The 15,483-nt window shown below is 34.6% G+C and overlaps 3 protein-coding genes across 4 annotated transcripts; 2 read left to right on the forward strand and 1 right to left on the reverse strand.

Moving 5' to 3' along the window:
• The first annotated feature begins 1,819 nt into the window (after positions 1 to 1,819).
• LOC111468863 (ethylene-responsive transcription factor ERF105-like) lies at positions 1,820 to 2,850 on the forward strand. The gene has a single exon (XM_023113993.1). The coding sequence runs from the start codon at positions 1,872 to 1,874 to the stop codon at positions 2,544 to 2,546; it is 675 nt and encodes a 224-aa protein (XP_022969761.1). The 5' UTR covers positions 1,820 to 1,871; the 3' UTR covers positions 2,547 to 2,850.
• Positions 2,851 to 6,220: 3,370 nt separating this feature from the next.
• LOC111468860 (WD repeat-containing protein WRAP73) lies at positions 6,221 to 11,426 on the reverse strand. 2 transcript variants are annotated; one of them, XM_023113989.1, is made up of 6 exons: positions 11,021 to 11,426; positions 9,657 to 10,145; positions 8,531 to 8,752; positions 8,373 to 8,445; positions 7,670 to 7,777; positions 6,221 to 6,952 (listed from the first exon to the last, which is right to left on the reverse strand). In XM_023113989.1, the coding sequence occupies exons 1-6, from the start codon at positions 11,135 to 11,137 to the stop codon at positions 6,585 to 6,587; spliced, it is 1,377 nt and encodes a 458-aa protein (XP_022969757.1). In that variant the 5' UTR covers positions 11,138 to 11,426; the 3' UTR covers positions 6,221 to 6,584. The 2 variants fall into 2 exon arrangements, with proteins under 2 accessions (XP_022969757.1, XP_022969756.1); XM_023113988.1 differs by having other exon boundaries at positions 7,670 to 7,780.
• Positions 11,427 to 12,324: 898 nt separating this feature from the next.
• LOC111468861 (F-box protein At5g07610) lies at positions 12,325 to 13,891 on the forward strand. The gene has a single exon (XM_023113991.1). It carries the CDS (start codon positions 12,606 to 12,608, stop codon positions 13,812 to 13,814), a length of 1,209 nt encoding a protein of 402 aa, XP_022969759.1. The 5' UTR covers positions 12,325 to 12,605; the 3' UTR covers positions 13,815 to 13,891.
• Positions 13,892 to 15,483: the final 1,592 nt, after the last annotated feature.

Consider the following 15,483-nt stretch of genomic DNA (forward strand, 5'->3'; position numbering starts at 1 on the left):
TAAAAGTAATGTAATATATATATGATGTATTGTTTTATTATTATAGTAAACATAAAATGCCTCAAAATGTATTAGTGAGATGCAACCAGTAGCATAATCGTTTATGAAAGAAGAGAATCAATGGGTTCGTACAAAGGGGTCGAGGCCAATTTGAATCGAGAGAAAAATCGAAAAATTTTTACCTTTAGATTGATAAGGTCCCGAAGGAGGCAACTATGTCTAGCCCAACTATCCTTCTCAACCTCGGCTAGGAAGGGAGGTTGAGGCAGAACATTCTGTAGTCTTAGTAAGAGGGGGAAGGGTTAAGGATTTACCCGGTGTGAGATATCACATTGTTCGAGGAACCCTAGATGCTGTCGGAGTAAAGGATCGTCAACAAGGGCGTTCTAGTGCGTTGTAGATTCTTATCCAAGACTTGTATCATTTGATGATGCCATGTGAATCGCTAGAAACATGTGAAGTGTATGGCCGAAGGAGGCAATTATGTCTAGCCCAACTATCCTCCTCAACCTCGGCTAGGAAGGGAGGTTGAGGCCAAGGTGCACCATCCTTCTCAAGAACAGGTCAACGCTCGACCCAAAAGAGTATTGGTTGGTCTAATCCTCTTCTCTATACTGGTCGAGACCGAAACGAGCTAATCTAAAAAGACGTACGAACAAAAGAAATCGCTTCTAGAAGCATTTAATTAGATGGAGGAAAGTTGAAATAGATGAGGAGGCAAGATTATCAAACATGAAAGGGTCCCATTATGGGAAAGAAAATGATCAAATTCATTCACTTTTAGCACAAGGGAGGGCCCATTTAATTAAAGGCTTCTACGCAACTCGTCTCTCTCAAGTGGGCTGCAGCTCCCAAATACAATGCCCTTCTAGAACAATGCTTTTAACCGTTTTTTATTTTTTAAATAAAGTAAATAATTAAATATTAGATCTCCGGAAGCCGCCAACTTCTCAGCCGACCACGTGGAACCCACGTGGATATTATTGTCTTTTTATAGCACTGTGGTAATTTTGTCAATGCTTCAACTTTCAATTATAATAAGGTTCAAACCTTCAGTTATTATTAATTCATATATTATAAAATGTAATCATTTTAATTCTTATTTACCTAATATTCATAACCAAAACTAATTTTTTTTTAAAAGTTAAAGAGGAATTAAATTATAAATTTTAAAAGTTTAAAATTTTAATAGTTTACAAATTTAGAGTTTATAAATATATTTTATTTAGTGTTAATTTTTTTTAATCAATATAAAATTAACATAAATGACTAAAAATGAGTATTTTAGAGGATTTTAAAAGGTAAAAAATGGTTTTACATATTTTTTAAATAGTAATTAATTTTTTTTATATAAAAAAAGATATAAGGGATGAAAAATAAATACTTTAACTTATTTTAAATTGATATTTTTATTTTTTATAATTTTTTTTAGATATATATATATATATATATATATATATATATATATATATATATTATTAATTGTATCAGACTCGTCTACGTAACAAATTCTATGGTCTTCAAATAAATCAAAATTCAAACAATTAAAATATAAAAAATAGATTTCTTAGTTTTTTATAAAAACAATAAATTAATAAAATCAAATCAAAAAGTGAATTTTCATTTTTTTTTTTTTTCCAACAAAAAGTAAAAACATAATCCAACCCGTACGAAGCTCCCTGGAAATCCCAAATCATTCATGGAGCCCACATGAAATTACCCTTTTACCCTCATCTCCCCCCAAATTATGTCCCTTCCTCTCCCTTTCCCCGAATCTCCATGGAAACCCCCTTTCTCCTCCCCTTTATAAACTCCATTTCTTCACTCCCAATTTTCCACTCAAAATCTTCTTCAAATTTCATTCGCCATTAATGGATTCCATAGACGACGCCTCTACTTTAGATCTCATCAGCCAACATCTCCTCAACGATTTCAACTCCATTGAAGCCTTCACTTCAAGTCTCAACTTCGACAACAATGGAGTAAAGCCTCCAATCTCCACAGCCCCTTTAAAGGTCAGTCCTCGGCGGCCGTCGCTAAACGTGGCGATTCCGCCCAAGACCTATTCTGTTGAACCCAAATCGGATGTGGGTATGAGCCGGCATTACAGGGGAGTACGCCGGCGGCCGTGGGGGAAATTCGCGGCGGAGATTCGAGACCCCAATAAACGTGGAGCTCGTGTTTGGCTTGGAACTTATGATACCGCCATTGAAGCTGCGAAAGCTTATGACAGAGCTGCTTTCAAGATGAGGGGAAGTAAAGCGATTTTGAATTTTCCTCTTGAAGCTGGAAAGGAGGCGGAAGAGCCGCCGTTGAAGGCGGAGGTTGGCCGGAAAAGGAGGAGAGAAAGTGAGGCTGTGGAATTAGGGAACAAGGCGGTGAAGAAAGAAGAACCGCCGGAAACAACAGAGAAAGAAATCCCGACGAGCATTTGTCCGTTGACGCCGTCATGTTGGGCGACGGTTTGGGATTGTGATATGAATGGGATTTTCAGCGTGCCGCCGTTATCGCCGTTAATGGGATATCCTCAATGCACAGTCATTTAAATTGTAAAAAAGAAAATAAATGAATTTCGTTAAAATAAATAATTAAAAAAAAAAAAAAAAACTCGTAAAACCTTGCGATGGGGATCATAGCATTATCCAAGTTGACGAGAAGAATAAAAAATTAAAAATTAAAAAAAAATAAAAAAAAATAAAAAACAAAAAACAAAAAGAAATTATTTCTTTATTCATTTATTGAATTGGAAAATTTTGAATTTTATTTAGTAGATGTGTTGTAATGGTTGAATGCCTAATAAGAAAATTGGGCAATGGATTATCTTATAATTAAATTATTATTTAAAAATAATATAATTATATTCGAGTGGATAGTTATTACTTATATCAACTTCCTCGTCGTTATTATTTATTTTATTTGTCTAATAATTAAATAACCTAAAATTAATTAATTAATTAATTATTAATAAAATATTTTAATAAATTACCTACTTAAGAGGGTAAAAAATTGAAAAATGCTTTCAAAAGAATTGACCAAACATCTTTAACCCTCAATGATTATTATGATTTATAATAATAGAGACAATTAAATATGTATATGATAGATTTATGTGGAGGTCGGAATGGCTCGGAGCTCGTCTCAACTTTTGACTTTTTTAAACTAATTTTAAATATTTTCAATTTTTGGTAAACTAATTTAAAGAGACTAATAAATGTATATCAAATGTATATGAACTGATATCAAGGAACATCAATGAGTATAAAATTATAGATCTATGAGTGTTCGGATAATTGAAACGTGGACATTTACGTGATATTAGATTAGCCAAAACCGCTTATGTGGATACCCATAGTTTGGAGTCGTTTAAATTTTGTGGGTACTAAGAGTCGCTTTCTTGTGGTCTATTCTCAACTTGACTTCTAAAACCAAAACCCTCACAAGTTGCATGACAAGACATTGTCCCCCCAAACAATAATATCCTTTTCATTTCTCTTTTTTTTCTCTCTTTTGTCCCTTTTGAATTTTTTTTATGGGATTATTTAAAATATCATTTTTGTACCTAAATTTTGTATATTAAATTGTTACCATATCGACATTTGGAGTGGATTTAGAGGGGTTCCTAGATCAGTTGGAGAAGGAACGAGTGCCAGCGAGGTCACTGGACCCCGAAAGGGGGGAAGGGGGGTGGATTGTGATGTCCCACGTTGGTTAGGGAGGAGAACAAAATACCCTTTATAAGGGTGTGGAAACCTACGTGTTTTAAAGCCTTGAGAGAAAGCCCAAAGAAAACAATATTTGCATCCTATTGTGATGTCTCACATTAGTTGAAACACCCTTTATAAGGGTTGTGGAAACCTACGACTTTCAAAGCCGGGACCCGAAAGGACAATTTTGTAATTTCACTTAAAAGTTTTTAGGATTAAAAAAAAAGAATTTTCTAAAATTTAGTTCAATTTTTTTTTTTACGGACAAGTTAGATATTTTCATCGTTAAAACAAAATGTCATATTATAAAATGACATTCGACGATAGATAATTGTTACTTGTCGTTCACAACAACAAGAGTGTCTTGTAAGATATAATTAAAAAAAAATGTTACAAATATTCAAGGACCATATTGAAAAACGACCATTTAAGTATAGAGATCAAAATTGTAATACAATAAATTCTAACGACCCTATTTAAATATATCTTCAACTAAATTTTGTAGGTGTCTTTATGAGATATATTTTGGATAATTAAGCAAACTTAATTATACGATCGGGACTAAATTGACCTTTTCGGGAGACATAGGCCCCATAAAAAGTAAATACTACATCAAATCAAATCATATAATCCATGGTTATCATAAAAATATGTTCGTATGTCTCAAGAACCTAACCAACCTAGATTCCTCAATCTAAACCATACAAGTTCTGTTGGGTTTGCTTTTTTTGGAGTTTTATCCCGTCCACTCGACCAACCTAAAAATCAACCTAAAAATAGGGTTACAACTCAACCTTAATTTTAAGATTATTATGGAAATTAAGAACATTTGACATTTGAAACTGATGTTAGTGAAATAATTATATATATAAAATAAAAAAAACAACCCGACAACCCATATGAAATCAGGGGAACGAAACATTTCTTATAAGAGTGTGAAAACCTCTCATTAACGCGTTTTAAAACTCTAGGTAATGGGTCAAGACAGACAATATTTGTTAGTAGTAGTTTTGAGTTGTTATAACCGAACTTGATGGTTGGGTTGTGAAATCTATTTAATTTGCTCGAGTCACCAAGCGAACCAACCCGAAATTTAAGATGGGTCTAAAAAATTTCTCGGATTAGATCAGTGTATACCGCTAATTTGGTTAATTAAGAAGGAGAAAGAAGTCAACTTGGTGATGGAGATGGTAAGAGGAAGAGATAAGGTTGAGGTTTGTTTTGGAGTGAAAGACGTGTGCGGTTGCTTTGTAAATGATATTAAATAAGAGCAACTTGGGATGGGAATGCTATTAATTCATGTGAGCCCCCACGTTTGTTTGGGACAACCTTCTATTTTTTTTATTTTTTTGGTCGAGATCACGCGATCCTATATGTATAGCGATATAGCGAGAAAAAGGGAGAGTTATGTTCGAGAGTCTCGGGTCGAGTAAGGCGAAAATGATTTCGAAGACATAGTCGTAAGAAAAACCTGTGCTCGGCTCGATTAGATTAGTATAATTATAAGAAAAATAACGTATAATTTTTATTTTTTTCCAATTCTGTTTTATAATTCTATTAATCTCTCTACTTTCTCAATCATTCTATTCACGAGCAAGCTCACGATGCAATATCACTTACTCGATAGTCACGAACACGAGTAAAACGTCTATTGAGGTTCTATCTTGTTGCATCACTTTCGATCATAAATTTATATAAAATTCATTTAAAAGAATTTTAGCTTAGATCGAGATGAGAATAGATTTTTAAAAATATTAACTCGAGATCGAGACGAGGATAAAGAATATAATTCTACTGATTCGTCGCTATAAATACTATCCTATCTCATCCCCAAATTTGAAGCTCACAAAAATGGAACTACTTCAAGACTCCGATTCCTTCTTCAATCTCCTAGAATTCGAATTCCACTCACCACCGCCGGCGTTGTTCTCGCTCCCGCCGATCAAATTCGAATTCGAAGATTTCGAGTACATGAAACCGTCGGAAGAGGAAGAGTCTCCGATTCAAAATCTGAGAAGCCACCAGGAACCACAATCGACGCGGTCGAGCTCGCCCGAGGCGGGCTTAAGTTCCGATGGCGGGAGGCGTTACAGAGGAGTTCGGCGGCGGCCGTGGGGGAAGTTCGCGGCGGAGATCCGAGATCCGAGTAGGAAAGGGAGTAGAGTTTGGTTGGGGACTTTCGATTCGGATGTGGATGCGGCTAGGGCTTATGATTCCGCTGCATTTAAATTAAGGGGAAGAAAGGCTAAGTTGAATTTTCCCTTGGATGCCGGAAATTCCGATCCGCCGCCGAGTAACGGCCGGAAGAAGAGACGCGAGACGACGGTAAATTGAAGGAGATGAAAACAAATACCCTCAAATCCAAGAATTTCCTTTAATCTTAAGTCAATTTCAGGTATTGCACTAAGAAAGAATAGGTCAGATTCTCACTCAATATGGTGTGAGGTATTGGAAGTATTCATCGGGTGGGTCGAAAGGAAAACAAAAGAAAAAAGAAATTAAGTATACATTAATTACTTTGTTATATCGAGTTTCCATCCGTTTTTGTATATAAATTTTGCAATATATGACATGTAGATCAATTCAAATATGTAAAAAAATAAAATAAAATAAAATAAACAGAAAAAGGACTATTTTTAAAATATTTTAAAAAAAAAAATCCTATCAAACATTTCATCAATGCAAAAAAAGTAGAGATTCTGGACGTCTACAGATACAACATTGCTTTTGATACCCCACCTGATCTTCTCTTAATACTACAAAGCCTAAGCTAAAATTGTGTCTCAGTTACAACAAATGGGAGGTTCATCTTCATACTAATTACATCTTCCAAATTGTGATATAGGCCTCTATTTAGTACCATTTCAGAAGGAAACACCGTTACTCATCTGAACTATAATCACTGGATTCTGGTAGAACAGGCACAGCAGCACAACAGAACGACTCTTTGTCCTTCAGAAGAAGACAGCTACCATCTGAATTCCATTTCAGGTCGGTTATGGCGAACTCCGATAGAGGGATATTGACACAGTAAGCGCCTGCGGGAGTCCACATGTACAAATGTGGGCTACCGGTACAGAGACTAAGACGTGTGCATGTCGGGTCCCAAGCTGCTGCTCGGATTGGATCTTTCTGCACCAAGATGGCTGCCAGTTCTAGATGGTGAATGTCCCAAATCCAAAGTGCAGTTGGCATGCTATCATTGCGTGTACAGATGTATTGGCTATCCTTGCTCCATAGCATGAGACCTGTAATATAAACTATCATCAAAACCATATTTGGGAGACAGGCTGATAGAGAGGATGCTCAAAATCCTACTTCCGGAGGAATGCTAATGTAACGACTCAAGCCTACCACTCGTAGATATTGTCCTCTTTGAGCTTTCCCTTGCGGGCTTCCCCTCAAAGTTTTTAAAAGGCATCTGCTAGGAAAAGGTTTCCACACCCTTATAAAGAATAAGAATGCTTTGTTCCCCTCTCCAAACGATGTGAAATCTCACAGCTAATAACATATACTTTATTGTTAACAACGAACTGATAGTCCCATACAGAATTTAACAGTCTGCCGCACACACCAATGCATATTTATGCTTCATATATTAAACTATACGCGATACCTTAATTACGAAGAAACAATTTTACATGCACATTTTCTTTTCACTGAATGGAGCAGGAAATAGAAATATTTGGTTTTGAATGGAACATGGATTTAGGACTACAAAGCTGTTCATGATAGCCACTTGACTTTGATAGGTCTATCTTTAGTAGTATTTCTGCAACTAAATATTTATGTTTCACTATATGCTTCACGGACCAAGTATGCAACAAAAACAAAATACTACCTGAGGTTTTACTCTCGTACCATATTTCACACAACCTCATACAGCCCAGAAACACATTATAACTATTGAAAAGGCAGAAAATGAAGCAGCATGTATTCTCTTTTGGTAGGGACAGAGGACTTACCAATGCCTTGCTTGGGGTTTGGTTTGTCTACAAGGGGTTTCTGGAATGGCAAAGTAACGGGCATTTCTGTAACTTCATATCTCACCCTGAAGTGTCCTTCGGTAGAATCTTCTTGAGAATAAGAAAAACGTAAAGATAAAGCCATTAGCAATGAAGTAGGTCGAATGTTCAAAGATTGAATAGTATAAAATCAAAGACGAGAGACTAATTGATGGGCTAATTTCATACATCATGCTTTGATTTCAAAACCTTGTGAAAGGTGATAGACTGACAATTTAGAAGTCAATTGTTCTGATGAGTCAATGGCCAAGATTATAACATTTCTTGGTTTTTTATGGCAAAGTACGCCATTCAGAAAAAAAGATAGCTATATTATGAAGGTGAGAGAGGCATAAAAACAGTTGAAAAACTGATGGTCTTATATTTTGAATGTTCTTTCTTATCTGACAAGGAAAAGATAAAGATCTCATGATAAAATCACCGAAACAATATAAGAAAAGATAAAGATCTCACGCTAAAATCACCGAAACAATACAAGAACGTATTCAAGAAAAAATAAGAAAGACCTGAGCAAAAACCATCTAAAAATAGTCTATGGATTGCAGGTAAACTAATGAGATTTACAATGTTTAAATATTTTGAAACTAATAATTTATAGGCAATAAAATGATGTAGGGACACTTGAGAAAAGAACCACATGTACCAGAATTCCCTTGGATAAATTCATCACTGAGACATAATTCTGACATATTAAGCTGCAACGGTTCATCCACTTCCTAAACATGAAGGAGAAAACATGAGCTTTCGTTTTTACACGAAAATGATCATAGAACAGAAACTGGAAAAACAAAATTACACTACCTTAAAAATAGCAGTGCAACTAGGACCACGAACAGTAGATACATGAATGAACTCAGCAAAAGTCTTCCATGTCAGACGATTTAAAACTCTCAACATCTGATCATAACTACCAACGGCTAAAAACTGGCCGCAAGGTGACCATGAAACACTTTTTACGCCAAGTCCACTTTCATATGCTTGATACTTAAATAGGCACCTTCCATCCGGAGAGTAAATGAGAACCTGTGCAAACCGACCCAAGCTTCACATTTTATTGTCTTCTTTTAATTCAGTATTAAAAAGAATCAGCAATGTGCTCCCAACAAGCCAAATTAATAGAAGATGAAGTATTTCTGGAAGTGGCACATAGACTCTTATTGCCGTGTATTGTCTTGAAAGGCTTCTCACAGAAGAAGGGAAATCTAGTCTCTAGCCTTCAAAATTGTGGTTTTACTCCATAATAATCTCAAGCAAACTAAAAGACCAGAATATTTTTTCGTTTTTTTTTAAAGTTGAACAAGTGGAAGGTTTAAGCCTCCGGCCTTTATTTAGGTAAGGAAGCTTTGATTAGTTGAGCAATGTTTATGTCAACAAAAGATTAAAAAAAAAAACTTAAATTAGAGAAAATGCAAGATGATATCTAATCAATATCATGAATTAGCCTGAGTACCAAGAAAGATCGGTTTTTAGAAGCAAGATATGGATGAGGAAAACGATTATATTCGGTATCGGAAAAGAACTTAATTGTATGATTAGAGAGTCACATACATATAGGTGTACAGAAAAACCCTAATCTAAAGGAGTGTATAATTACAATAAATGACAACTATATATAAGAACATATATTATAACAACGATAAGTTTAGGAGTGAAAAGAAAATGGTGGTGGAGTTGAGAAACATTAGCATTGTACAAAGAACACCAATGTTACATAGATTTACTCCAATCAATAGAAAAAAATCAAAATTACAAAAAAAAAGGAGACAGCACATCAAGAGGATCTTAACAAAGTAATCTTCACCTGAATAATATTGCAGTACGGCTCATTCTAAAAAACCTAAGTATGCAAGATGTATGCATATGTTTGACAAGATTTATGCACCAAGAGTTCACAGTAAATATTTAAACCAAAACAGGAAGATATCACCTTATACTCAAGAGGCGAATCCCAGACCACAATAGAACTATCATCTGGCGACCATTCAATATCTGCCAGATCAAGAGTATCAACAGCAAAAACACCCATTATCTCCCATGTATGACAAGAAATGAGATTGACGTAATCCTTGCAATCTTTTCGAGTGCAAACTGCTGCAAATTTTCCATCTTGGGTAAATGAAACTCCCTTGGAAGTATGCTTTGGCCACTGCACATGTACACATGCTGTATTTACCAAGGACCAGACTGTCAACCGTAGTTGAAAATCTGATGTGGTCAATATGTGACGACTGTCTGGGCTCCACCTGGCATATGCAATGCCCGCTGGACCATCGTCTATCTTGCACGTCCATTCCGGTTGTGTCAATGACCATGCCTGTATCATTGGTCTTTTATATAGACCACAAAGAATGTATTCAGAATCGAGGGCCCATTCAATGTAGCTTATCTTGTCCAGACACGAAAACAAGTGCACAACCTGCATTGCATCATTTAAGTTACATTATCATCTTCATATTCAAAACTAAGCCTAACTACGCCAAGTTACTGCTCAAGTTTCCATTGAATAGAACACAAAGCAATTACAAAGTTCGTTTGTGTCACTTTTATCTGTCAAAGTAAGAAAATCAAAGCAAATAACATCAAGTTTTACATGTATCATTGAAAATCTATTATCTACTGTCACTATTAAGATCGTCATACTCTTAAACCTTCCTTGTCCTATTCATATTTACGTTTCTATGGTGGTTTTAGCCAAAAATTTACAACTCTTATGAGCACATGATAATTTAGAAGCAGCACAAGAGTATTCCTATCCTGCATTTTGAGAAAAGGAAAGCACTTACAGCTAGAAAGAGAGATTATCCTGTATGTCAATGCGACTCGATTAGAATGCTTTTCAGTACCAAAAAATCATAATGAGCTCATACATTCTCATAGTTTTGCATTTTCCTTTACCAATCCCGCCTTATAAGCCCCAAATATGGCTACATCCTTCCTGATCTCCAACAAATTTATTTAGCAAGGAGATCGGAAGCTACTTTGGTTAATGGTTTTGCCTAAAAATGGGAAGAGAACAATAAGATGTTTTGATCTTCGCTTCTAGGTGGATTTATCCAAAATCAAACTCGTAAGAAAAACACCCGAATCAGCTCACTTCAGTTCAATTTATATCCTACTTGGTTAAACACTTCAACCAATGGACATTTCAGCAATGCTGCTTAATTAAGATACCAAGAAACTCTGTATCTCAAATACCCTAATGTTGAGATCATAATTCAAGTGGAAATTTCCAAGTAATTGAATGAATCGAGAGAGAGAGAGAGAGAGAGAGAGAGAGAGAGAGCGAGAGACCTTGAAGGAGAGAGTATCGCGAACAACGAGACGATAATCGACGGCCACAGCGATGAAACGGGAGTTGGGAGAGAAACAGCAGGGTCCAGTCTGCTTATAAGAGTCAGTGAACTCCATAGCTTCAGGAGGCAAGGACAAAACTCCAGAAAGAACGGCGAAATGGTGTTGAATGGGCGAGAGTTTGCGAGTCTCTATCTTCTTCTTCGTCTTCTTCTTCTTCTACTAATCCTCTCCCTCTCCTCTCTCTCATCAATGGCAGAAACGAAATGGTGGAGGGAAATGAAATTCCAAAATCTGTGCCCAAGCACAAGAACAGGGCGACTTGAATCCCATTATAAACCCCTTCATCTCTGTCTCCGATCTTCCATCGTGATTTGGGTAATCGCTTTTCGCTTCCCTCCAAACTTTTTTCTTTTTTTTCTAAATTAATAAAAATATATTTCAGTTTTAAGTTTAATAGTTTTGGATAAAAATAATTAATAATTTAATTCAAGAATATTTTTAACTTTAAAAACATATTCATAATTTTTTTCTATTATTTAAAATTTTTATTAATATACTTAATTTTCTTTTTTTTTAAAAAAAAAATACCCTAATTCAAAAATAAACTTATCATATAACTACATTTCAAAAATTCTCCTAAATCGTTAATATTTTTAAATTTTTTTCTAATTTTTTAAAAAATTCTTATCCTTTTATTTTGTTATATCAATTTGACATTTTAATTATAAAATAAATAAATAAACTAGGCTATATAGAAACTTTAAAATATTTTCAATCATACTCTTTAATTTTTAAAAAATAATTTTAATAGTTTCGAAAATACATTTAAACATTCAAAAATGTTTGTTTCACATCAATAGTGATGAAGCTCATACCTGTAAAAATTACAATACTTAAACTCAGATAGTTCTAACTATCTAAAAGATAGTGTAACGACGCTTTTTAAAGCCTTGAGGGGAAGCCCGAAAGGGAAAGCTCAAAGAGGACAGTATCTACTAGTGTTGAATCTATGTCGTTACAAATGATATCAGAGCTAGATATCGGACGATGTGTCAGCCTTCTCGCTATTCCCCGAAGGGGGGTACCCTTCTCGGTGTGCCAATAAGGACGCTATCCCCAAAGTGGAGTGGATTTGGGGGCGGTCCCACATCAATTGGAAGAATGGTGGGCTCGGAAGGGGGTGGATTGTGATGTTTCAAATTGGTTGGGGAGAAAGAACAAACCACCATTCATAAAGGGTGGGAAACCTTACACTGTAGACGCGTTTTAAAGTAGTTTTTGTTTAAATATATCCTAGATAGTATAGCTGTATAAGGTAAAAAAGACAGGATTGTTCGCCCATATATGAATTTGACTTCGATCCTCTTCATCTCGACTGACATGATCATGATCTTGTCGCCCAATTGAAATTTTTGGAAGATGAAAGAAGTCAAAATTGAAAAGCTTTCACAGGAAGATTTGAAAGAGTCTCTAATGGCTTCCTCTGCAATTTTCTTTCCCCAATTCCTTAAATCCTCCGTTTTCCCCCAACCTTCATCATCATCACACACCACAATCCGTTTGATTCTCTCCATCACACAAAATGCTCTGCTCCAAATCCCCCAAAATCCACCGCAACTTCACCGCCGCTACCGCCGCCACCGCCGCCGTTGAACCAGTTCTCAACAACGACGATCTCTTACTCGAGATCCTTATTCGTTTACCTATCCGATCCCTTCTAACATTCAAATCCGTCTCCAAACGATGGCTTGCCCTAATTTCCAATCCCAGCTTCTCTCGCCGTCGAAGCATTTCTAATCCGCCCATTCCTTCAGGTATCTTCCTCGCCCGTCCCTACCCCGATTCCCTAGCATTCGATTTCGTCAATTTGAGTGCAAATCCATCTAGGGCACCGTTCGAATCACTTAATTTCACCGATCAAGAGTACGGAATTGTAATCAACCAATCCTGTAATGGCTTGTTGTTGTGCAGTAGTAGTTATGGAAACGAATCGAAAAGAGATTATTACGTTCACAATCCAACCACGAAGCATTTCACGACGCTTCCCAAGCTTCAAGCGCGAAAAAATTTTGGCCTCAATTTAGCATTCGATCCTTCGCGATCGTCAGATTACAAAGTAATTTGCGTTCGAAACTCCGATTCCTTCAAGAACAACTACGAAATCGAAATTTATTCCTCTAGATCTGGCCCCTGGAGGCCCTGCCAAGGCGTATTTTCGGCTCCATCAAGCATGAGATTCGATTCCGGAGTGTACTGGAACAGCGCTGTTCATTGGATCGACGCTTGGGAGAACTGCCTGTACTTCGATTTACGTGAAGAAAAACTCCATGAATTGCCGATGCCTCGAGTTCCCGATGGTTGGGAAGAGAGAAGAGTGGAGTATTTTGGGAGTTGCGGTGGAAATCTTCATCTGATTGAAAATTATGAACCTCAAGATTTGGAGTTCAATGTTTACGAAATGAAAGATGATCATTCTGGATGGTTTGTGAAGTATCGTGTTGATCTTCATTGCGTTTCTGTTGCATTTCCAGAGATTATTCCATCTGAAGAGAACTTGGAATTTGGTTTCATCCCGAAGTTTTCGGTGATCGCCATTGTTGATGGAACTGAGGTGGGCGAAGAATCGTATATTGTTCTGCAGATTTTTGAGAAAATTGTGAGAGTGAATGTTGAGAGTGGAAGATTTGAGAGGTTGGTGGGGAGTGATAATGGTGGCGAAATATCACAAGTCAATGGTTTCTTTGAACAGGTTGAAGCATATTTGTACATCGAAAGTCTTGTGTGTGTTTAAGGTTAGGACTCAATTTGAATTTGGGTGGGTTAAATTGGTGACCACAACCATATAAATATAAATACAGTTTAAAATTAGACTCTGTTTTTAGGTTGGGTTAGATCGTCCGATTATTTTTTCTTAGAAAATATTTTAAATAATTCTATTAATTCTTCAAATATTAAATATTTACAAGTGACTACAGCTAGAAGATATCAATTATTCATTTTGCATTAGACAATGAGGGGGTGAATTCTGAGATTTCATATCGATTGTAGAGGAAAACGAAACATTCTTTATAAACTAAACATTCTTTATTCATATCGATTTGCCTGCTATTTGTTTATGGCTTTAATTTGAGCAGCAAATCTTCCTCGGGAAAATCAGCAGTTTTCCAAACCATAAAAGAAACTGAATTATAGGATTTATCTTGAGGCAAATATTTTTTTGCATACCTCTTCCGGTTGATCTATATCATACTCGATTCTCGTAAGGTGACACACACTAGCTAACAGTCCACTTGGTGCTACATCATAAGCACATTGATAACGTAGATAATTGTAACCATATACTTATAAAATGACTCAAAACATAATGTCAACCTACAACAATTCTATTTTTGGGTTGACTCAGACACAACATAATTTCAACCAACCAACTAAATTATTTTTTTAAAATTTTCTAAAATTAATATATATATATATATATATATATATAACTCAATCCAATTTTTACCATTTTGATTGGATAGTTTGAATTGGATTATGTTATTAGTTACTAAAAAAGAATTTTAAATTTTATGGTTTGTTATTAAACATTATTTTATCATTTGTTACTTAAAATTCATAATATTTACACTATTTTTTTTAATTTCATAAAAAAAATTTAATGTTGTTGGACGATGTTGACATGTCAAACAATTACACCCAATAAAACAATAATATAAGAATTGTTTTAAAAATTTTGAATTTATATTACTTTTTCACTTTTGGGTAGAAGGATTTGGACTATTCAATTAAAAAAAAAAAAAAAAAACAAAACAAAACAAAAAACGATCACATGTTATTTGGATATTAAATATTTAAGATTTAGATATAGAAGGATAAACAAATATGGTACATAAATTAATATTTGAAAGTTTGAGGAAAATAATATTTGAAAATTAAATGTATTTACTTTTAATATATGAAAACCAAAATTCAAGGCTCAAATATAACATTAATACTTTTAAATGTTATATATATATATATATATATATATATATATATATATATATATATCGAAATAAAATTTTAATTCTTTTTTTAATTATTTTTAAAATATAATAGTAATGCATAATTATTTAAAAAACAGCGAATTAAAATTTACTATTAAATTTATTTGCATCTCTATATTTATGGCCACCCATTAATTTTAACCTTTTTATTCTCAAACATTTCCCAAAAAAAAAAAAAAAAAATCTGAAACATTTAATTTTATCAAATTAAAAAATTAATCCATGTTTGGAAGTAAATTAAAAATAATTTATCAACCAAATTAATAAATAAATAACATGAAATTAATGTATTATTATTTAAAAAAAAAAAAGAGTAATAATTTTACCATTTATTAATAATTTCCTAGGTATTGATTTGACCATTTATTGATTATATTTTATTTGCCATGAAATATGATTGGAAAATTAATTAAA

This window comes from Cucurbita maxima, unplaced genomic scaffold (assembly GCF_002738345.1).
Source record: "Cucurbita maxima cultivar Rimu unplaced genomic scaffold, Cmax_1.0 Cma_Scf00038, whole genome shotgun sequence".
Taxonomy (NCBI): domain Eukaryota; kingdom Viridiplantae; phylum Streptophyta; class Magnoliopsida; order Cucurbitales; family Cucurbitaceae; genus Cucurbita; species Cucurbita maxima.

Coding starts and splice junctions, on each gene's coding strand:
- LOC111468863 (XM_023113993.1), top strand. CDS start 1,872: ATGGATTCCATAGACGACGCCTCTACTTTAGATCTCATCAGCCAACAT.
- LOC111468860 (XM_023113988.1), bottom strand. CDS start 11,137: ATGGAGTTCACTGACTCTTATAAGCAGACTGGACCCTGCTGTTTCTCT. Junction 10,146..11,020: donor GCGATACTCTCTCCTTCAAG/GTCTCTCGCTCT, acceptor GATGCAATGCAG/GTTGTGCACTTGTTTTCGTG. Junction 6,953..7,669: donor AAACCCCAAGCAAGGCATTG/GTAAGTCCTCTG, acceptor TTTATATTACAG/GTCTCATGCTATGGAGCAAG.
- LOC111468861 (XM_023113991.1), top strand. CDS start 12,606: ATGCTCTGCTCCAAATCCCCCAAAATCCACCGCAACTTCACCGCCGCT.